Below are 25449 nucleotides of genomic sequence, written 5' to 3' on the forward strand. Positions count from 1 at the left end.
ATTCTCGTTATAGCAATTATTTTATTGTGGAATGCTGTTTTCTTTTTTGTAACTTAGGTGGTCATCATTAGCGTCGACCTGGAATGAACCACTTTGTTCAGAGGGAAGATATTGAAAATAGATACTCACATGTCCTTTGGTTCAGTACTCATTTTCTTAAACATATGATCCAATTACTATAATCGATTTCGTCATGTGTCTTGTTAATGGTTGCAATAAACTTCATTTCTTGACGGTTTCAATTAAAGAGTAAACAGACAAGGTAATGGTATATCCCACAATGCAACAGTTTGGGGTCGCATTCTCAAGATGGCTGCAGAGGAGCAAGGGGAGAAGAAGCGGAAGATATCACCAACGGCAACAGCTTATTTGGTGCTCTATAATGTTGTCCTGTGTGCAGGGTGAGTCCTTCAGCTTGGTTGCCTTAATTTCATTATAAGTTGGTTGCCATTCACCCAGTAGTATCCCACATCGTTGATGAAGTCGTGCACGAAACTATTAAAAGTTCAGTTTGTGACATCGGTGGCTGTCACTGTCAGTGGAAAGGAACTGACAGTGTAATGATGTCGTGTACACAGATCTGAACTATTAAATATTTTTGGCTGATGTAGCATCCTCAGATCCCATGACTGTTGTCATGTGCACTGCCGTGATCGGCCAAGGTTCAAAGGGACAAACTAAAAACAATCTGCCTGTGCCCTCTCACTCACCTTATAATGAAATTACTGAATAATGTGGAAAAACTTTACACGATGAATTTTGATTACTAGTTTTTCAAAATCGTGGTTAAATAGCGAATAGCATTACACAACATATTTGTTGTTACATCCAATGCTATGTATGTGAGAATGTTATCAGTTTTGGGTCTTGGGTCAACCATAGAGCTAACAAAAAACCAACTCCCTTTGATGCTGTTGTCACTATGACTTGTGCCGAATATTTGCGCTGTAGATGCAGATAACACTGAGATGGTTTATCTGGGCATTATTGGATGGGAATATTCAGATTAGCAGTTTTGCGTTCAAAATAACATAGTGTAAAATGACTAATTTTCACTGGGTTTAAGATTCGCTGATTTATCATTTCAGGCATATTCAATGGGTTTTAAATTCACGGTTTTATCATTTAGATAATGTGTTCTATGCTAAATTTAACATATTCACTGGGTTTTAATTTAGCGCATTTTCCAGTCAGCGAAATAAGCAAAATTAAAACCCAGTGAATAATTAACCCCTTTACAGTAGCTTAAACAGCCAAAAGAAGTCAAAAATGGCAGCAGCAGTTTATAATAATTTATCGATGTCATTTTAGTTTAATTTGGTAACTCAGAAAATCACATTGCCAACTTTATTTGTCACTAAAATCTGCATTTCAAAACAGATCCAATGTTTTTTTGCTGTATTGTCGAGAGGAAAATAAAATACCTCAGCTCATTTACCCACCTAGGTGTATTCCTAAGCAAATTAATCTCAAAATGAGTTTTCGATTCAGCTAAAAATAATTGTCTGCAGCACCTGCTTTTGACTGAAATTCAACATTTTCGAAACATACATGTAGTGTGTGATAGGCATGCACACACTACACATGCATTCATTCCCATGGCAATTACATCGTCGTGACCACCGTCAACACATGCCAGAATGCAATGGCAATACTGAGTTTGTCCACGAATTCCTGATCTCACAATATACTCCATTCAAAAGATCATGGCATCCTAAAGGCTGTGCACATGTTTATACTCTGCCCACATGTTCATTCACAGTGACTGGTCGTTTGTACTCAAACATAAATAGTGTCATTGTTTGCTGTTTTGTTATTAAATATTTATATTTGTGTTGCTCTTAATAAAACAAATTATGGACAATGTTATCACAGAAGATTGTGTTGATCAGCCAGCAACATTAAATCACTATTAAATAAATGTGGTGGTCACCTAAGGTACAGCTTTCTACCTGACTGTATCGCGTAGGTTTATTTTATTTGTGAAGATTATTTACATAAACAGCATTACCATGTGTGCAGATTTTGGGTTGGTTTTAAAATAAAAGTAGTTGTAAATTGTTCTATCGCCTTCATAAATTATTAAATTATGCACCTCTTTTAAATTTAATTCATAGAATACCTTGTTAATCATTGTTGTGATTATTAATGCTGATAATAATAAAAACGCACTATAGATGTTGATGGTGTATTTCACTGACCCTTTAGAGAACTCCATGTGATAAATTACTTACATATAACAAATTCAAATCAACATAAGAATTTGAAGCATATTTGGAACATATCCAAAACATTAATCACAGAATCAGTAAGTACAGGGTATTAACATATGTATTACCCATTGAGATCTAGGAATACTCAAGGGACTATATGGACTATACATGCTGCATTGTTAAACCACAACTGGAAGAATTTCTGAATGTATGTTCTTAGTTTCTAACTACATTCTTTCAAAAGCATGACAACTTTGTGAAAGTTCCATTTCATTTCCTATATTAAGTAAATAGGCAGATAGAAACAAAATACAAAGACATGCATACATAAATAAGGATCACATTTTTCTCACAGAGCCTCGCAATAGTGGTGGTTTTATTTAAAAAAAATAAACAGAACTGAGAGTCTTTACGTTTTACCTGCCTATTTCAATGTAGGTCTGTTTCATCAACACCTCAAGAACTACTCATCAGATTTGAATGAAACTTTATATATACTAATGTTGGTCCTTTTAGTCAACTTGTTTTTGCTATTTCTTCTGTTGCACCATCAGCGTCACACATTTGATTATGATGTATTTCATTCCGGAGTTATGGTTACTCAGTGTGGAGTTATTTTTACACTATGTAGAGTTATGTAGAGTTATTGTTACAAGGTGTAGAGTTATTGTTACACGGTGTAGAGTTATTGTTACACGGTGGAGAGTTATTGTTACACGGTGTAAGGTTATTGTTACACGGTGTAGGGTTATTGTTACACGGTGTAGGGTTATTGTTACACGGAGGTATGTAAATGTGTCGAAATGGACATAGTGCGAGTGGTTAGTGCTAGTAGCACTAATCCGAAAAACTACTAGATCTAGTGCTAAAATGGCACTAGATCTAGTGCTAAAATGGCACTAGATCTAGTGCAAAAACGGCACTAGATCTAGTGCTAAAATGTACATAGTGCGAGTGGCATTGATATTGCGTTGTCAACGACATCAAGACATCCCGTGATTCTCTGAAAATAAATTAATATTTACGTAAAATTGTTGTATCTTTCATTCATTGGAAATGTGCTACAGTGGGAAAATTGAGAATGTCATTGTCCAAGTTTGTCGTAATACTAATAGACCTTTGGAACAACGCGATCGGCCGGGAAACTAGCTGAAACAGTGAAACTGCAGGTCGAACTGCGCAATTTTTACAAATTGTGAATAGATATACTGTATGAAATGGTATTGTGGGGAAGTCCCGGGTCCCTGTAAAGCTCGGTGGGTTGTGTGTGTACTGCGATTTTCACGCAATCCTGTTGTTACATTGTATCATGGAGGAACTAACGGAATATGATGTAACCTCGCCGATTTTTTAATGTTTTAACGTGATCATATTATATATGTCTAGACACTTTCTCTGCAATAATATTTTTTAGGAGCCCTTAGGATTTTTTGTTGTAGACTCTCGAAATCTTGTTCTTGTTACAGTTGCTAATAATTAAAACATGTGAAGTAACAAGTTCGTCTGTTGAATTTCCGGTTGTGAAATACGTATTTTAACCCTCACAGCTAAACAAACCCAGTGTATGGTTGCGTTAAAAAAAATGGGACCAAGAAATCGTCCAGGGCGATTTTTCGGCAGTTTTTAAATTTATTTTTTAAAATATTTTGTTGTAATTTATCGGACATTTCAATCGTTCCTGATGCCTAAATCAGTCTATTTAAGTTTTTATTCAAGAGCGTGTTTATTTTGACTAGCGTAAGCTCCGTTTGGACAAAGAGCTGTTATCACTGTAAACAATGTGAAATTATTCTTCTTATCATCTTTGAAAACAACTATTTTTGACTCCCGTGTGCGAAGCACAAAAGGGAGTCTTTGCAGTTACCCTGTCTGTATGTCTGTATGTATGTCTGTATGTATGTATGTCTGTATGTATGTATGTATGTATGTATGTCACTTTTTTTGTTCCACCGTTATCTCAAAAACCACTAATCAAATTTTTGTGAAACTTGGTACATAGATGCTCTGGGATAATGCGCAGAGTTGATTAGGTTTTAGTAAAAATTCATGAATATTAATTACCTAATTTGCATGATAATTAGCTGATTTTAGCTGTTCTATGACTGTTCCACTGATATCTGAAGAACCATTCATTGGATTTTGTTTTGATGAAACTTGGCACATGGATGCTCTGAACTAGTGCGCAGATTTGATTAGTTTTGGGTAAAAATCTATGAATATTAATTACCTAATTTGCATAATAATTAACTGATTTTAAGCTGTTCCATGACTGTTCCACTGATATTTGAAGAGCCACTCATTGGATTTCGATGAAACTTGGCACATGGATACTCTGAACTAATGCGCAGATTTGATTAGTTTTGGGTAAAAACCTGTTTATATTAATTACCTAATTTGCATAATGATTAATCAATTTCCGGCTTTGAATTCCACTGATATCTCAAGTACTAATCATCACATTTCAATTAAACTTACATAGATGTCATATGACAACGCACAGACCTGATAGTTTTTAGGGTAATATCAGTACGTATTAATTACCTAATTTGCATAATTAATTAATTTTCATCTTTTGATATTTCGAGTAGTAATGATCACGTTTCAATGAAATTTGGTACATAGTTACTTGAGGACTGTGCAGACCCCTAATCAGTTTTTGGGTAAATATTTGTGCATATTAATCACCTTATTAGCATAATTAGTTAATTTTCACCTGATACAAATGTATCTCAGGTACTAATCATCACATTACAATGAGACTTGCGACATAGATCTTCTAGGACTATGCAGAGACCTGATTAATTTTGGGATAAATAATTGTGCATATTAATTACCCAATTTGCATAATTAGTTAATTTTTTTGCTGTTTTATGGCTGTTGCATTGTCTAAAAAACCACTCATTGGATTTTAATGAAACTTTTAAAGGGTACCCATCACATTTCAATGAACCTAGGACTATACACCATATTAGTTTTTGGTAAATATTTATGCTTCTTAATCACCTAATTAACATAATTAATTAATACTGATATCTCAAGTATTGATCATCACATTTGAATAAAACTTGGTACATAAATGCTCTCGGACAATAGACAGCCTGATTAATTTTGGGTTAAAATCTGTTTATATTAATTCTCTAATTAGCATAATAATTAATAATTTGTTGGTTCTAATCACGTTTCAATGAAATTTGGTACATTGTGCAGACCTTATTAGTTTTACACTTAAATCTGTTCATATTAGTTACCTTATTTGCATAATTATTTTCTGCGTTTCCATCAATATATCAAGTTCAAGTAATTTTGAATTAATTTTTAATGTTGTCTCCAATACTCTCAGCACACGGGAGTTCTTTCTAAGCTTTTTTTGATTTTATTTTTTAAAAAATCATGCCATTTTCCCATCAAAATCCAAGCCAAAAGAGCGTACTACAACATCGTCAAATCTCTTCCGCGTTGCGTTCAATAACATTAACATATTTAAATGAGCTATGGTGATTTGAACGCGTTGGCATCATCCAGCATTTTGATTGGTTAATTTGCGATTTGACCTATTAGCTCAACTCATGCAAGAGAAGTGCATGGCGGATACCCTACCGCATCGAGCGTTTGTATCATTTGCTTACGATGAAACTAAGTTGAATTTTATTTGAATTTCATAAAAATTATCGAATTTATTTTTTTGTGCGTTATTATAATCACTACTGACTAATAATCAACGTTTGTGAAACATAGAATGTCCGGATTGAGCATCTGTGATCATTTGCCGGGATTGTTAATGCAGTTGTGTTCGTTTTTATTAGAAACGTCGTTTAAAATATACTTTTGTTACCAATAAAATAAAAACAAATGTATTTGAAAAATGACACTGGGCGACACTTTAATGACATTTCAGGTGGTCTACTTTTTAATTCAGCAAGAATTATTAATTATTGTTAATTCTGCAATAGTTTCTTTCGTCTTAGAAAGTAGAAAGTCTGTGTAGTTGGATACAATGAAAATGTCCCCCCAAAATATTTGATAATTATTTTTTTAAATTTTGAACCCTAAATAAGCGCACATCTGCCGTGAAATCCCCAGGGCGATTTTTCGGATGGGCGAATTTACGGCAGAATCCGGTATTATATAAAGAAAGTATTATTATGGACATCTCACGCATATTGCCAATGTTTTATACTGTTTGTAGTTTGCATATGAAAGTGGATGCCCCTCCTATTATTCGACGTTGTTGACAATGCGATAACAATGCCACTCGCACTGTGCACATTTTAGCACTAGATCTAGTGCCATTTTAGCGCTAGATCTAGTGCCATTTTAGCACTAGATCTAGTACTTTTTCGGATTAGTGCTACTAGCACTAACCACTCGCACTACGCCCATTTCGACACATTTACATACATGTACATGGTGTGGAGTTATTGTTACATGGTGTGGAGTTATTGTTACATGGTGTAGAGTTATTGTTACATGGTGTAGAGTCATTGTTACAAGGTGTAGAGTTATTGTTACACAGTGTAGAGTTATTGTTACACAGTGTAGAGTTATTGTTACACGATGTAGAGTTATTGTTACACAGTGTAGAGTTATTGTTACAAGGTGTAGAGTTATTGTTACAAGGTGTAGAGTTATTGTTACACAGTATAGAGTTATTGTTGCACAGTATAGAGTTACATGGTGTAGATTTATTGTTACATGGTGTAGTTATTGTTACACAGTGTAGTTATTGTTACAAGGTGTAGAGTTATTGTTACAAGGTGTAGAGTTATTGTTACAAGGTGTAGAGTTATTGTTGCACAGTATAGAGTTACATGGTGTAGAGTTATTGTTACATGGTGTAGATTTATTGTTACATGCTGTAGAGTTATTGTTACATGCTGTAGAGTTATTGTTACATGGTGTAGAGTTATTGTTACATGGTGTAGAGTTATTGTTACATGGTGTAGAGTTATTGTTACACGGTGTAGAGTTATTGTTACTTGGTGTAGAGTTATTGTTACACGGTGTAGAGTTATTGTTACACGGTGTAGAGTTATTGTTACACGGTGTAGAGTTATTGTTACACGGTGTAGAGTTATTTTTACATGGTGTAGAGTTATTGTTACACAGTGTAGAGTTATTGTAGCATGGCGTAAAGGTTGTTGTTGAACTGTGTAGAGTTATTGTTATATGCCGTAGCCCTGATTAGTTTCAGCTTAAAATCTGTGCATATTAATTTTCACTTCACATTTCGGTGAAACTTGGTACATGCATGTAGATGCTCGAGGACAATGCACAGACTTGATTAGTTTTGGTTTAAAATCTGTACATATTAGTTATCTAATTTGCATAAGTAGTCAATTTTCGGCTTTTCCACAGATCATTTCAATGAAACTTAGTGCATAGATGCTCTGTGACATTGAGCAGAACTTATTAGTTTTACATTAAAATCTGTGCATATTAATCACCTGATTTTCATAATAGTCAGTTTTCAGCTTCTCCATCAATGGTTCAGGTACTTAACTTATTTTAGTTAATCTTGGTACATAAATACTCTAAAGCAATGTGAACATAATTTTTGGGTTTAAATACAACCCTAACAATAACCTAATTTGCTTAATAATTAACCAATTTCAAACCATATATATCAAGAAACAAAAATTATTGCATTTTCAATAAGAAGGTATATAAGTGCATGGAGACAATGCTAAAGACCTTATTAGTTGTGAATTGAAATTCAATCATATTATCAGTAATTGCCTAATTTGCATGATATTCTTAATCATAACATTTCATAGAAATTTGGTACATTCTCTGGAGTAATCCATAGAAGTGATTAGCTTGATGTTGAACACCTTGCATGTTGATTATTAGCCATTTTCTGATATCCCAAAAAATCAGATTTAAAGGTGATCTTGAATAAATTAGACTGCAAACCACAGATGTACAATCAAATATACTTTCTATGAGTATTATAAATTCATCAATGTGGATTACATTGTTTTCATATTGTGCATCTCAAATAACAGACAAATATTAGTTACTAAGCTTCTTGTTTTAAGGCTAATCTTAAATTTTGAAATAATTTTAAATATGCCTCCAATACTCTCAGCACACAGGATTTCTTGCTAGGCTTTCTTTGATTAATAATTGTTATCCAGTTACTTTTATTGAATGATAACCTAAGTAGAGTACATCATGATTTATGTTCCATATATCACTGGCAAAATTTATTAAAAACAGTTTCCTTAAAAGTCAGCATCACCTCTTTCCAAATTAACTTTTTTTTTTTAAATTGTCCCTTTGCTTATTACAGTGTTATATCTTGTATTTTGCAATTATTGTTTGTATATTGTTGTGAATTTTGCTAGTGAGTACATGTTTTCTTTGTTTTGTAATCATTTTAATTTCTTTTGAGAAGTTTTAAGGGTTCTTTAATAATAAATTGAATGTGTTCTTTTATAGATGGACCTCCATAGGTATCGTCATGGTGAAGCATTATCTGGAAACTAAAACTTATCATGGAATGTATGAAGCATTTGAAATGCCATTGAAAGTATTCCAGACTGCAGCTGTCTTAGAGGTATCTCTGCCATGTCTTCTTTGCAATTCATAACACCATTTGTTATGTAAAAAATCTGTCTTGTTTCTAATATTGCTATTTCCTCTGATGTTTATTGTGGTTTTGCTCTGTAGTTAACTACAGTGCACAGTTATTATAAACTTGAAAAGTGATTAAATTTAACATTTAATGGAGATACAATGTATACAGAGTTATTAATATTTCTTGTATACACTGCATAAGTAGTTTGAAAAATGATAATTGGTTTTTCATAAAGTGTGTATTTATATCCAGCACATTGGTAATAAATATTAAAACCTTTATAAACTGGAACCTTTCCAAAGAAACAAACCTCCTTTTGACTTGCATGTGTGAAGCACACAGTGGGAGTCTTTGTGGTTACCCTGTCTGTCTGTCTGTCTGTCTGTGGGTGTGTCTGTGTCTGTCTGTGTCTGTCTGTGTCTGTGTGTCTGTCTGTCTGTCTGTCTGTCTGTCTGTGTCTGTGTCTGTCTGTGTGTCTGTCTGTGTGTCTGTCTGTGTGTCTGTCTGTCTGTCTGTCTGTCTGTGTCTGTCTGTCTGTGTGTCTGTCTGTGTGTCTGTCTGTGTGTCTGTCTGTCTGTCTGTCAGACATGCCAAGAACCAATCATGACATTTCATGAAACTTAGTATATATATGATCAGTTTTTGATTGAAAATTGTGCATATTAATTATCTAATTTGTGTAAATTAGCCAATTTTTTATTCACAGATATCTCAAATATCACTCATCAGTATATTCGTGTTGATATCCCTCTTCAAATAATTGTATTTTTGTTTCAGATTGTTCATGCTATTATTGGTATAGTTCCGTCGTCAGTGGTTTTAACAGCATTTCAAGTCTTTTCTAGGGTCTTTTTATTATGGGGAATCATTTATAGTGTACCCGAGGTAAGGCATAATGTGCAAGTTTGATTTCTTTAGTGTTATTAGATTATTGTTCCAAGTTACAAATGTCTGTTTAACTTATTCCTAAATTACCATGATGTCAACGAATGTACCGTAGTCTCCGGTTTTACCTTTTCACCACCAGACTTTCTTGCTCAAATTTTTTTGCACTTTTTTTATTAGCTCCGCTGTCGACTTTGTCGAGCGGAGCTTATCATATGAGTGATTGTCCGTCGTCGTCCGTGTCAATGTTTTACTTTTTCGACTTCTTCTTGAAAACTACAAGCCTGAATGCTTTGATACTTGGTGTATATGTACCTTGGGTAGACCTCTCTTAGGTTTGTTCATTTCATGTTGATATCTTCAATTCTCTAATTTTGGTGAATATTTTTTATCATTTTTGGTAAAAAGTGATATTTACAACTTCTTGTTAAAAACCAATAGTTCAATTGCTTTGATATTACATATATAGATACTACATGTAGACCTTTCTCAGATTTGTTCATTTTGTGATGATATCTTCAATTCTCTAATTTTGGTGAATATTTTTGACATTTTTGGTAAAAAGTGATATTTTCGACTTCTTGTTAAAAACTGTAAGTCCGATTGCTTTGATATTACATATATAGATACTACATGTAGACCTTTCTCAGATTTGTTCATTTTGTGATGATATCTTCAATTCTCTAATTTTGGTGAATATTTTTGTCATTTTTGGTAAAAAGTGATATTTTCGACTTCTTGTTAAAAACTGTAAGTTTGATTGCTTTGATATTACATATATAGGTACTACATGTGGACCTCTCTCAGATTTGTTCATTTTGTGATGATATCTTCAATTCTCTAATTTTGGTGAATATTTTTGTAATTTTTGGTAAAAAGTGATATTTTCGACTTCTTGTTAAAAACCAAAAATTCAATTGCTTTGATATTACATATATAGATACTACATGTAGATCTTTCTCAGATTTGTTCATTTCGTGATGATATCTTCAATTCTCTAATTTTGGTGAATATTTTTGTCATTTTTGGTAGAAAGTGATATTTTCGACTTCTTGTTAAAATCTGTAAGTCCAATTTCTTTGAATACTATACATATTGTTCATTTTCTAATGATGTCTTCAGTTCTTTAATTGAAATGTGCATTGCTAACAGCGGAGCTATCTCAGCCGATAGGCTGCTTGTTTTCAATATTTCTGGAAATGAACCCTAATTTTTGAGCCAACAAAATTTGAGTCAATTTTTAGTTTTTACCTCACAAATTTGGCTATTTGTCCTAATCTTCTGAAAGAAATTGCAAACAGGATTATTTTGTGAATTTGTGTTAAAAAGAGGTAAGTGGTGGTGAAAAGGTTAATTTAAGGTCAAAAGAGACGAACAACTCTCACATTGCCACAGATGCAACTTCTCTCTTTCACAGCATCTAAAAATAGTATAACTATTACCCCCACCCAGTGTTTTTAAAGGACAGTAGTCGTCGCACCACGCATGTGCGAGATATAGGTCTCATTTTAACAAAGATTGCAACTTTGACTGTTGCATAGACCAACGAGTATAAACTGATTGATTGGAAGTTTCAAAGGAGTTGTCTGTTGCATAGACCAACGAGTATAAACTGATTGATTGGAAGTTTCAAAGGAGTTGTCTGTTGCATAGACCAACGAGTATAAACTGATTGATTGGAAGTTTCAAAGGAGTTGTCTGTTGCATAGACCAACGAGTATAAACTGATTGATTGGAAGTTTCAAAGGAGTTGTCTGTTGCATAGACCAACGAGTATAAACTGATTGATTGGAAGTTTCAAAGGAGTTGTCTGTTGCATAGACCAACGAGTATAAACTGATTGATTGGAAGTTTCAAAGGAGTTGTCTGTGGTTATCAGTGCAAGTGACACCAGGGAAAAACTCGTACTTGTGATTTCCATTAAAAGAGCGCACTGGATTGTGGGAAAATCAATGTTTATCAACACAAATGTCACACATGTGCAGTGTGCTGACCACCACCCTTTAAATAACTGATATCCATGCAAGGACACTGTATACATCTTTCTGTTTTGTTGATGTAACACATAATAATGGTTACATGACCTGTATATGCATAACTTGTATATTGATAGCACTGTCCACGATCCAGTTGTGGTTTGATAAAAGAAATCTAAACTTGCTAATCGTAAACTAACTTGTTATGTCTCTATTCCAAGAATTGTCATAGTTTAGTCCTTAAGGTATAGATGCAGGTTTGTGGGCACTTGATGTGAAACATTTTTTTTTTGGCCTTTTTTTTACCCAGACAGTTTAGGCTAGATAGTGTTAAAATTTTGTGGCATTATCAATGTTGCAACAAACTCAAAAATCGATTTTAAAATATAGGAAACCGAGGCATGCTAGCCTTGCAAACTACAAAAAAAAAAAAAAAAAGACGTAGACACTTCAGCATGCAAGCGGAATAAAAAAAAAACATACAGTTGTAAATGATAAGTAAACTTTTACCCTTATCCCGCAACATGTCGAAAACTTCTAGCCTGGCAGCTTCCAGTGGTATACTGTTAAATAATTTATTTTTTTATTAGCTCCGCTGTCGAGCGGAGCTTATAGTATTACTGATTGTCCATTGGCGTCCGTCGCCGTCGTCAACTTTACATTTTCAACTTCTTCTTAAAAACCACATACTGTATAGCTGTGAAACTTTCTAGGAAGGTACCTTGGGTGGTGCTCTCTCAGATTTGTTCATTTCGTGTGGATATGTTCAATTGTCTTATTTATAGCAAATATTTTTGTCATTTTTTGGTCAAAAATGCTATTTTCGACTTCTTCCTGAAAACCGCTAGCCCAATTGCTTTGATATTACATATCTAGGTACTACATGTGGACCTCTCTCAGATTTGTTCATTTCGTGATGATATCTTTAATTCTCTAATTTTCATGAATATTTTTGTCATTTTTGGTAAAAAGTGATATTTACGACTTCTTGTTAAAAACCGCAGGTCCAATTGCTTTGATATTATATATACTACATAGGTACTACAGGTAGACCTCTCTCAGATTTGTTCATTTCTTGATGATTTTGTTATATTTGTTATATTTTCAAATTTTTGTTGAAAACAGCAAGTCTGATTGCTTTAATACTATACATATTGTTCATTTGTTGATGATATCTTCAGTTCTTTAATTGAAATGTGCATTGCTAACAGCGGAGCTATCTCAGCCGACAGGCTGCTAGTTTATTTTCTCATCTGTAGTTGAATTAAACCTGTCAAAATATTACGGCTCATTTCAACCGGGGCGTCTAACTGTGCACAGTACATTTCACCGGAGATCTCAACAAATTTAGGCTCAACCCACCCAATGGCGATCGCTATGTGTACAATGACATTCAAAGTGTGAAATACTGAGCGGGATTGAATATACGGCACACATTCTGCTTGACAACTTTGTAATATGAAAACAAAACATACTATATACTGGACGCCGATTTGTTACTAACAACTGATGAACGTAGTGTGAAAGTTTCACTTGAAATAAACAATTGTGAGAGCTATTTAGGTTTGAACTTCCCTGGTAATTTAAAAAACACAAGGGGAGATAATGGTTAATTTGCATAACCATTCACTCAGTAAGAATTTTGCTAATGCTCATAATTAAAATGCCTGTAACAGTCCCAAATTCAAACCTATTATTGTTTTGTAAAAAGTTAAATATAGTGCATAATATGGAGATCTCGTCATTATTTTTTTTCACCTTGTTTCTTTTTGATTATTTATGTACAGTCTTGCTAAATCGTGCTAAGCATTCAAATTATTTTAAAATTGTCTTTTTACTATGTTCCACTATTCACAATGCTGCGAAATTTTAACAGTCTATAGCCAAGACTGTTTGGATAATAAAAAGCAAAAAAAAAAAATATCACTCCCAAGAGCCCACAAACCTACATCTATACCTTAGGTTAGTCACTCATGTATTAGGCTTCTTTAACAGTGTGGGAGTTTTAGATAATCCCTTGGTCCTGACATGTTATGCTATAGCACTCTAACCCTCCCACCCTCTTCCTCACCCTTCCTTGCATCTCCTCCCTTCTTCACTCACTCATCCACCCACCTCTTCATGTTTTTTTCAAACATGATGAGAAACCCAGGAAACTGAAAGTTTTTCGTTCAATGAACTTGTCTTGTTTGTTTGTTAGGTGCAAGATAACATTGGTGTAACTATGTCTGTAGCAGCATGGACTCCGACCGAAATGATACGATATGCATTTTATACATTTGGCCTAATGAATAGACTACCGTATTTAATTACGTGGTGTAGATATACTTTCTTTATTGTTCTGTATCCGCTAGGTGTTATGGTGAGTATTTTCAAAATATTCTTCCTCTATCTTACCAAAGTCAGGATAGTCAAAAATGAAAAATTTACCAACAGGTAATTCATTAGACCAGACGGTAATTTAGATGGTGATTTGCCCAGCCAAAAAAATCACAATAGAGTTATTACGTGAAGACATAGAACAAAACACTGACAGTGTCACATACATAAAAGTGATTTTAAGGGCAATCCTAGCAGAACGGATCGCCAACGAACATTCGTACAGCATATGTACTACTGTATTCGCCTACATCTAAGCTGTCAGATGATATATATGTAGTTATAATATCATGTTTAGTAACCTTTCTTAATTAGGGTTTCGAGCCCAGATGGGTCGAAACCCTATTGTAATTGCTATGTTTATTATTATTCTCATTATTTTTCCACCGTTTTTTCTAAGCACTGTAACTTGAAAAATAATGCTGCAATTTATTTGCTATTTTGCATGCTGATAAAGAGCCATGAGTTGTGGTGCATACCCCCAAAACAGCTATGTAGGTCACATGACCTGGCCGCCATGTTAGGTAGAACACAAACCGGAAGTGCTCAATTGCACCACTTTCTGAGGGTCTAGGAACTTCCGGTTTTTTTGTGTGGCATCATTGGCTCATGTCTAGCAAATATCAGCAATAAAATCTTTAGCGGTCATGTGACATTGGTCGCCATATTGGATTTTGTGAAAATTGACAAAAAACTTTTAAAATCTTCTTCTTAAAAATGACTCATTCATGTGATTAGAAATTTGCTTTGCAGCACCTATGGCCATAGCTCTACAAAGTAACTGAAGCAGATTTTTGAAAAATGGCTTCCTTTGGCAGCCATCTTGGATTTAGTAAAAAGTGAAAGTACGCTATAACTCATGAACTGTTTGCCAGATTTAAACCAAAGTTAGCATACAACATCCCTTCAATAAGATAATTATGTGTTCATAAAAATATTTCCCATGATTCAAGTGGTTTTGGCGGCCATATTGAATTTATCAAAAAATTGCAAAAAACCTCAAAAAATTATCTTCTTAAAAACTGCTTGCTTGTTTGACAATCAATTTAGCATATAGTATCTCTGTTGATAGCTGCACAAAGTTACTAAAGCAGATTTTTGAAAAATGGCTTCCTTTGGCAGCCATCTTGGATTAGTGAAAAGTGAAATTACGCTATAACTTATGAACAATTTGCCAGATTTCGACAAAACTTGGCATACAACATCCACTCATCAAGGTGATTATGTGTTCATGAAAATATTTCCCATGATTCAAGTGGTTCTGGCGGCCATGTTGAATTTATCACAAAAATGCAAAAAACTTCAATAAATTATCATGTTAAAAACTGCTTCCTTGTTTGAAAAGCAATTTAGCATATAGTATCTCTGTTGATAGCTCTACAAAGTTACTGCAGCAGATTTTGGGAAAAATGGCTTCCTTTGGCAGCCATCTTGGATTTAGTAAAAAGTGAAAGTACGCTATAACTTATGAACGATTTGCCAGATTTAAACAAAACTTGGCATACAACATCCGTTCAATAAGATGATTATGTGTTCATGAAAATATTTCCCATGATTCAAGTGGTTTTGGCGACCATGTTGAATTTATCAACAAAATGCAAAAAACCTCAACAAATTATCTTCTTAAGAACTGCTTGCTTGTTTGAAAAGCTATTCAGCATATAGTATATCTGTTGATAGCTCTACAAATTTACTAAAACAGATTTTTGAAAAATGGCTACCTTTGGCAGCCATCTTGGATTTAGTAAAACGTGAAATTATGCTATAACTCGTGAACAATTTGCCAGATTGAAACCAAAGTTGGCATATAGCATCCCTTGAATAAGATGGTTATGTGTTCATGAAAATATTTCCCATGGTTCAAGTGGTTTCGGGGCCATCTTGAATTTATCAAAAAAACCACAAAAAATTATCTTCTAAAAAACTGTTTGCTTGTTTGTCAATCAATTTAAGCATATAGTATTTCAGTTAATAGCTCTACAAAGTTACTGAAGTAGATTTTTAAAAATGGCTTCCTTTGGCAGCCATCTTGTATTTAGTAAAAGTGAAAAAGTTCTATAACTCATGAACTATTTGCCAGACTGATACAAAATTCAATATGTGGAATTCTTTCTTTACGTTTATCATATTCCATATATTGTGTAGTTTGTCTGCCATCTTGCATTCTAGACATGAAACATTCGTCAAATAATCACATCGAGCAAGTGCAATTTGCCATGAGCCACGCAGGCTCGAAACCCGTCATCGCTGCTATGCAGCTATATTTTCTTACTTGTTATTTCCCATGTTACTAGTTTAATTAATTCTCCTCGTTATACAATATGACAATGCAAATGTGTCATGCTAATGGCTGAAATGTTTGAGAAAATCTGGACTGTTTCATTTCATTTATCTAACATCACATGTCTTGTTTATCAATTGTTACAGGGTGAGATGTCCACATTCTATGCATCTCTGCCTTACATCAAGGAATCAGATATCTACACCATCACATTACCCAATGATTATAATATATCATTTAATTATTCCTATTTTGTTATATTCATTATGGTAATGTATATACCAGGTAAGTTAAGGGGTTTCTGACTTAAAATGCTGAATTGTTCAAATTTTTTTTTTGTTTATCGTTGTTCATTTTCCGTAATTTGAAGTTTGGTTAACCGATAATAACAATTTGAGTTACTTAAATTTGAACATTAAACAAAACAAAAAATCTATGTTGCCCGTAACTTGAAATTTGGTTAACTGTTATTTAAAGATCGAGTTCCTAAATGTGGACGTTTAATAAAAATATATGTTACCTGTAACTCAAAGCTTTGTTAGTCCCCGTTCGGATGCAGTCCGAAAACGGGGACTTATGTTTTGCCCTGTGTGCGTCCGTCCGTCCGTCCGTGCGTCCGTGATCACCTGTATCTCGAACATGCATGGACCGATTAAGTTCAAACTTCACTCATACATCACACATTATATGGGACATATGCACATGCATTTTTTTCATGATCCGATTAACGATAGCCGAATAGCGGCCATTTTAAGGCCGAAAATGCATCAAAATCGCACATTTTCACCATTCCGGACCCGGATCTCAGTTATGCATGGACGGATTTCGTTCAAATTTGGTACATACATTAAACATAATAGGACCTTGATGCACGTCTTTTTTTTTTTTGGATCGGGTTCGAAATGGCCGACTGGCGGCCATTTTGTTTTAAAGAATTCAGTTCTGGATCCGTATCTGAGACATGCTTGGATTGATCGAGTTCAAACTTCACACACACAAGGTACATCATGTCACAAATATGTATGTGCATTTGTTTCATGATCTCATTAACGATAGCCAAATGGCGGCCGCTTTAAGGCCGAAAATGCATTGAAATCGCACATTTTCACCATTCCGGACCCGGATCTCAGTTATGCATGGACGGATTTCATTCAAATTTGGTACATACATTAAACATAATAGGACCTTGATGCACGTCATTTTTTTTTCGGATCAAGTTCGAAATAGCCGACTGGCGGCCATTTTGTTTTAAAGAATTCAGTTCTGGATCCGTATCCGAGACATGTCTGGATTGATCAAGTTCAAACTTCACACACACAAGGTACATCATGTCACAAATTTGTATGTGCATTTGTTTCATGATCTCATTAACGATAGCCAAATGGGGGCCGCTTTAAGGCCGAAAATGCATTGAAATCGCACATTTTCACCATTCCGGACCCGTATCTCAGTTATGCATGGATGGATTTTGTTCAAATTTGGTACATACATTAAACATAATAGGACCTTGATGCACGTCTTTTTTTTTTTCGGATCAAGTTCAAAATGGCCGACTGGCAGCCATTTTGTTAAAGAATTCAGTTCTGGATCCGTATCCAAGACATGTCTGGATTGATCAAGTTCAAACTTCACACACACATGGTACATCATGTCACAAATAGATATGTGCATTTGTTTCATGATCTGCTTAACAATAGCGGAATGATGGCCATTTTAAGGCCGAAAATGCATCAAAATCACGTATTTTCACAATTCCAGAACCGGATCTCAGTCATGCATGGATGGATTTTGTTCAGATTTAGCACAATGTGTTGTACATATGCAGGTGCATTTCGGTCATGATCTGCTTTGAATGTATATGTCACTCAAATATGAACGGAACGGGGACGTGTCATTGACAATGACTTGTTAACTGTTAAATTGGACATCAAGTTACAATTTGGGCGTGACTTCGCCAAAGTGGGCATGGTTTCTGAAATATGTAATTGTAACTCAATGTTTTCGTAACTTGATGTCTGTAACTCGAACAATTCAGCATCTCTTCTGACTTGTGTATTGCATTATACTGTGTTCGACTGACTCTGTGACCCACTGACCTCAACTAAAACAAAAAATGTTAGTTTTTAAGTGCCCTAGCTCATTGTTAAAAATTCCTGCCAAATTTATGATAGTCTCTGTATTTTTATCATTTTAAAAAGTCAAAAAATGATCAAGGTAACATCTGATGACCTGGTTTTATTCAAATTTGGGGTTTCAGTCAAATATGGTACATGCGATACTGTTTATGGTTGTATTTATTGTGATGCACTCTCGCATATAGTTTACAAACCATTGTAAAAACAAACTAGAAATGTGGGACTCCATATTTTTTTTACCCTATAGCTGTTTTGTGTTTCTTTTTTTTTTTTGTGATCTCACTTATTTAGCATGCATGGTTTAAAACCATTGTATGCAAGGCTTTGTGTGTTGTACAACTGGAAAGAACAAAGCATGTCAAATTTACTTTGATGCAATATTTATTTTTGACAGGCTAGTGTATGTCGCATAATGATATAATAAACATCTATTTTTGAGTTGAGTTGTTTTTACATATTAAACCATGTTTGTTTTTTCCACAGTGTTTCCCAGATTGTATTCTCATATGATACGACAGAGGAAGAAAATAATTGGTGGCCAAGTGGTCAGTAAACGAGATTAACAAGGCATTCCAATGGGAATTATAACAAAATCTATGCAATATTCAAATTAGTCTGAACAAGATCCAGTCCTCTGCAGCCTACCAACATCACAGAAGATGGTCATTCTTTCCTACAATGCACTGCAACCCACCAACATCACAGAAGATGGTATTCTTTCCCATAATGCACTGCAACCCACCAACATCACAGATGATCATTTCTCCCCGTAATGCATTGGTATCTAATGATGCATATGCCAACAGTTTACTTCCAGTGCACTCTTGTGACATACAGAGTAAAAATTTCTTTTCAAGATGTCCAGTGACATCAAACAAGTAGACATTGTCCCACAATGTATTGCATGACATTACTTCCAATACAATCCAATGCAATGTTTACACAAATTACCACATGTATCGGCTAATTAGCTATCAATACTTGTATCTGTTAATTGGCTATTAACTCATGTGTCGGCTAATTAGCTATAAGACGTTTAACAGTTTATTGGCTATTAAGATATTTCGTAGCTAATGAGCTATTGACACTTATAGTAGCTAATTAGATGTTAGCAGATATATCCACTTACTGACTATTACACATATAGTAACAATCCATACACGTATGGTAACAATCCATGCAATACTTATAAAATTAATATAGTTGTACAAATTTAAGGAAAATGTCACATGGTCAGTATTTATGATAATATGCAGATGGGAAATATTTTTCATTTTGGCAAAATCAATCTTTCTTGTGTCTGTTCAGTAAAATCGGTATAACTGGTGGTACACTTCGATAAAGTTGTGATATGTGTTACACTTTGTCACAACGAAGGTGATTACGCTCTGTATTGAAATATATCATGGTGCCTTTTATAAATTGGTTAATCTGACCCTGTAGTCTCCACAGAACTGAGATTATCACATCAGTATTTTGGCCTTGTGTGCGATATTCTTGGTAGTTGGAGGTCAAAGTTCCTCTCAAGTTTGGATTTCTATCCAAGATCTATGGATTTATCTGCAATGAGTGGATCTTGTGACAGACTAATTATGTCTTTATTTGGTGATCAAGACAAAAATAACGGCTTTACAATAAACTGAAATAAATCTTTTTTTTTTCAAACTTTTTGTGTGATGGGGTAACTTTTAAAACAGTCATTTGTAAGATAGAGGGCCAAGATTTACATGAAAACTGGGAACTTTTCTCTTAATATGTAAATTGTGCACCTGATTAATTTGCTTTTTTGGGATAACACTCGTCAATTTCCCAAGGTTGTAACAGTCAGCCCAAACATGACCTGGTTTGTAGAGTCTCCTGGCACACATGACCTGGTTGTAGAGCCTCCTGGCACACATGACCTGGTTGTAGAGTCTCCTAGCACACATGACCTGGTTGTAGAGTCTCCTGGCACACACATGGGCTGGCTGTAGAGCCTCCTGGCACACAACCTGGTTGTTGATTATGTTTACAAATTTAAAAAATAATAATCTAAAATAATGATATAGCTATAATATACTAATAGGGTTGGTCACATAGATCTCTTGAGGTTATAACAAGAAATGCTACTTACATGACATGTTCTTACTACATGATACTAATGAAATTTAAAAGGTGTATATACATGTATAGGGGTGGTTGGGTTTATACAGCAAGCAATAATCACTGTAAAGGATCTTTGACTTAAAATATATCATGGCCTTTCGTTATTCTGACATTATACACCACAGTTGCCGCATTGCATAATATCTGCAAAAGACATTGTTTACACAAAATTTGAGTTATGCTGCACATCTACTGCAGTGTTTCAATGCATTGCGTAACTACTACAGTGTTTTAATGTGCTGTGCAATGACTACGGTGTTTCAGTAGTGCAGTTTTGACTACTGCAGTATTTCAGTGCCCTATGCGACAACTGTGATGTATCAGTAGTACAACCCGTACGACTTGGATGACATTTCTAGAATTTATTTAGACAATCCTTTACATAACAAATAAAATGTGTTTAAAATATTCTAATTTTAAACCACATTTGAAAAAAAATAGCAAATACTTAATTGTTTTCTTTAAATGCAAATTAGCTTGCTTGTCTTATTTGGAATCATGCAAACTAAATTTCTTATATGGTTATGTGTGATTTGTCAGTCAGAAATATATACAGATCAAGTAGGGAATCATCGTTAGAGCTGAATTATTTAATTAGTGCTTCCATATAAAATATTTGCCTTGATTAGTGCCAGCATGCAATTACTTGACTTTCTTTTTTAAAAACTATTTGCCTTATTTGGAATTATGCTAATTACATTCTATATAAGGTGATTTGTGATTTGCAGAGCAATAACCACTGGATGTAGATACATTCTTTGCTATCACTCTTTCTAATAATAATAGTGTGGTGTGTTATTCCCATTCGCTGATTTGAAGTTAATTAATATATTTAGTAATTTTTGAAAACCAGATGTATCAATATTTTATTTTTCTCTTCAATTTTATTTTCCTTCAAGGTCAGCGAAAAACTTTTTATTGAAATTCAATTTTCTGTATGATTTCATTTTTCTTGGTTTATTACAATGCATTTTTCAGTAAAATAACCTCTGTTAATATACATAGTATAAAACCAGTATATCTTTATGGTGAATGCAAAATTAACTTTTGGATTAACATCTCTGTTCAACACAAATTAATATTGCTGCCAAAGTGTTATATTGTAGCAGACACCACCAGTCCAATATATCTGGCCATCTGTTGAACTCTGTGACATAAATTGTAGATTGAATTAAATCCAAATAGAATATACAAACATGGAAAAAGATGTATCCCTAGAAAAGTAACATTCAATCAAATATTGAAACAGACATCTTCCATCAGCTATCTAATGTGTATTTGCTCATAAACGTGTATACCGTAAATACTTTTGCTACAGAGAATTTTCATGATTTTGTGAAGACAAAATTTTACTAAAGTCACTAACACTTAGCAAAATTTAAGCAGTTCACTGTATATAGTAGGTGGGGTATGCTTTATGGCTCTGATATATTGGCTGTAATGGTAACTGTCATTATTGAATATCTGTATACCGGTACATCAAGATACACTCCCACTACTGTAAAATGACTAATTTTCACTGGGTTTAAATTTCACTGGTTTAGCATTTCAGGCATATTCAGTGGGTTTTAAATTCACGGTTTTATCATATAGATAATGTGTTCTATGCTAAATTTTACATATTCACTGGGTTTTAATTTAGCTATTAAAATAAGCAAAATTAAAACCCAGTGAATAATTAGTCCTTTTACAGTATGTCATTTTCTTGAAAGTATTAAGAGATCTTTACTTTCGTAATCTCAAAAAGTAAACTAATAAATGTCAATTGGTGCGATTTTGCAGTGAGATATTTACCAAATCTTTTTGCTCGCACAGACGCACAAATTACTTTCTGTATCTTCAATCGACATAAAGTTAATATAAAAATACAACAGCATGTTTGACAATGAAATTAGTTGGTCAGTACATCTCTATGATTTAGTGTTTTGTTGGCATGGATGGGATATGGCACTTGCCACGTAGGTGCAGTTTCACTTGTACATCTTGTTAGAGTCCTATATAAACTATCCACAGTTCCTATATAGACCAGTCTGGAAGTGGAGAAAATTTGTTTTCAAAACGTGCTCTTGATCCACACCTTTTATGTTCAGATAATTTTAAATAGAATAATCAGAAGTAAATTAGAGCACCATACTAAACCTATTTCGAGCTATCCAAAACATTGGTTTAATGATTTTACTAATAATAGATCAGGAAAAGAAGCAAATTGTATTTGCTATGCATTTCTATGGAGCAACCATCACTCACTTGGAGATGCCTGTAATGAGCATTGTACGCAAGATCAAGCAATTGTCGTTTCCATAACGGTCTATAAAGAGACGAGTGGCAATCTGTTCATTTTCATGTAGCTCCATAATAAAGAGATGTACTGTGTCAATAATTCCAAGTCAGACCTGGTACCCATGCTAACAAGTAGCTTTTCAAAAAAGCCAGTAAAGACGTACTTATTTCTGTGCAGAAACTTAAAATACATACTAAAATCATACTGTTTTCAAGTTCAGGTAACATGAATTGATGAGATTCTGTATTTCACACTTTATTACTATATTTTAAGTTACATTCGGTACACGCGTATACACAATAAATAACTAAATAACCCCTTAACGCGATTTTTTTACTTCAGCTTACGTACCATATTTTATTCAGAGAAACCCCCCCCCCCGAAAAAATGTTGTTCCCTGATGTAATGTGTGGGACTTGATGTCCATCGGCTACCTACCTACAAACCCTGAGATGTCTACAATTAGAACGCCTAAAAGCGTTATTACTTTATGTATGGTTTGACCAAGGGAACGGGCGATACTATCCATATACTACATGCCAATGTGGGGGTGTTAGAAAATAAACTGCGGGGATGGGGAAATGTGTGAGTAAAGTCGAATTCAATAGATATTTTCTGTGTGATATTCAGAGAATATGTATCCCGAATAAATATGCATATGTTTAGAGTGAAGTGCCCAAGATGCGTCTTCTCTTCGAAACGTTTGTCAATTTAATCTACAAGGCAAGCTGAAACCCTGTGTGTCAGCAAAAATTGCCTCTCAAAATGCCGGAAATTACGTTACGAGGGCCTAAATCTCTAAAGGGGAGCATGGCTGGACCCCCCGTAAGGTCGCGCCTTGGGCATTCTCAACTCGTCTTAAACCGCGGGTCTGGGTGTATAAAAGGAAAGATGGCCGCCACTTTTCAGTATGCAAATGACACTCAAGCGTGAAACATCTCTTTGGGGTGCTCTGCAAAATCACTCTTTTCGGCAATCTTAACGCCTGTGGTGCTTTATTTTCATGTTGTACACAAACATGAATATGTCCGCGATACAACTGCGATATTAATTTACGAGTTTGGTGCGATGTCAGTGCGATTTCCGCGTAAAAGCGACGGAAAAGCATGATTCAAACAGTCGTTTTTACTGCTCAAACTGGCTGTCAGTCATGGGTTTATGCAAATGTAAGGTGTTAATCCCGAGTTATTTGTTCAATCTCTAGGTATGTTTATGTAATTACGGAGTTGATCATGTAAGTGATATCGTGGAGCTAATAAGAAATGATATGCTGTGAGCTGTTTGTCCGTCCGTTCATCTCAGGGGACATCGTCGGCGCTCCACGAAGCGGTCCGATCCGAGCGAGTGCGAATCGCACGAGCTGGGGTGTGCGCGAGAGGGGAGGGACTTTGCGTAAACATACCAATAATTTCTGTAGTGTGTGTGTGCAAAGAAAGACATTCGCGGTTACAGGGCTGATATCGATGAAAAGAGTCGAGGGAGTCCCAAATACGTCCCCTACAATATGTCGAGTATGCTTCTCAAATTTCTCTTCGTTCTCGAAATAAATAAATTGAAAGGTCTCACAAAAAATTATAATGTTCCCTGAAACATGTCCCTGCAGTGAAATATTTAGCCCTTTTTGTCACGTATTAGTATGAGCCGCGCATATATTTATGTATATTTGGCGTCGGACCCGTGCCGCACAGCCGTATACGTATAATAAAGTTTTTTTTATTTTTGTTTTTTTGACGTTGCATAACGTCATTATTGCCGAGCCGACAAGACATATTATGGCAAACGTTGTACGACAACTACATTGTGTAGGTCATTCAAATAAACTACAGTTATTTCATGATGCAAGTATTTGACAATACGGTAGTTCTCTTTTTGGAATATTTGTTGGCCCTGAAAAGGGCAACATAGCACAGTACGTAGTATGAATACGTCGCACTCGTAACGTACGAGTGAATGAATAAATACATTGTATAAAAAGGTCGCACTTGTAACATATTAGTACAATATCAAGAAAGCAAAGGCATGAGCTCAATTCAGAGAGAACCTTACAATGCCGTAACGCCATTTACAGAAATTGTGCTTTACAGTCGACCACGAGCGAAACAAACACAGAAAACGGCTTTCAAAAGAGTGCGTAGGCCCAGTGAACGTCGAACAACGGGATTCAGCAAGTCCTTTCAAATCAGATAATAGCGTAATGCATGATGTTAGCTTACGGAGTTAACGCCTTCAGTTGAAATGATAACAGCTGTGTACCAAGTAAACAACTGGGCGGACCATGCAAATTACATTTCCCATGATGCATTGGTGCAATTCCTGGGATTGCGGAGCCGCGCTTTAAGTCATCATTTGTACAACCATGTCGTCGGCCAGTAACTACGAGTGCCAATGCAGTGTGATTTCAAGGACATCTACTGACGGAGACTTCGAACGTTACCGTGACACTATCCACTGTATATCAGTCATGGGGCTGCCTAACCAAAATAAAAATTCTAATAGCCACTTTGTACTTTCCAATAATAAATTAATAGTTAATTGGTACTCACTAAACCGAAGGACCTAAGGGATTGGTCAGTT

General features: G+C 34.8%; 1 protein-coding gene across 1 annotated transcript; it reads left to right on the forward strand.

Annotated features, from left to right (window-relative positions):
• The first annotated feature begins 288 nt into the window (after positions 1-288).
• Positions 289-23547, forward strand: LOC100370601 (very-long-chain (3R)-3-hydroxyacyl-CoA dehydratase 2-like). Its single transcript, XM_002733752.4, has 6 exons — positions 289-401; positions 8655-8772; positions 9571-9678; positions 13855-14016; positions 16461-16599; positions 18933-23547. The coding sequence occupies exons 1-6, from the start codon at positions 310-312 to the stop codon at positions 19010-19012; spliced, it is 699 nt and encodes a 232-aa protein (XP_002733798.1). The 5' UTR covers positions 289-309; the 3' UTR covers positions 19013-23547.
• Positions 23548-25449: the final 1902 nt, after the last annotated feature.

This window comes from Saccoglossus kowalevskii, chromosome 14 (genome assembly GCF_978046115.1).
Source record: "Saccoglossus kowalevskii chromosome 14, keSacKowa6.1, whole genome shotgun sequence".
NCBI classification, from domain to species: domain Eukaryota; kingdom Metazoa; phylum Hemichordata; class Enteropneusta; family Harrimaniidae; genus Saccoglossus; species Saccoglossus kowalevskii.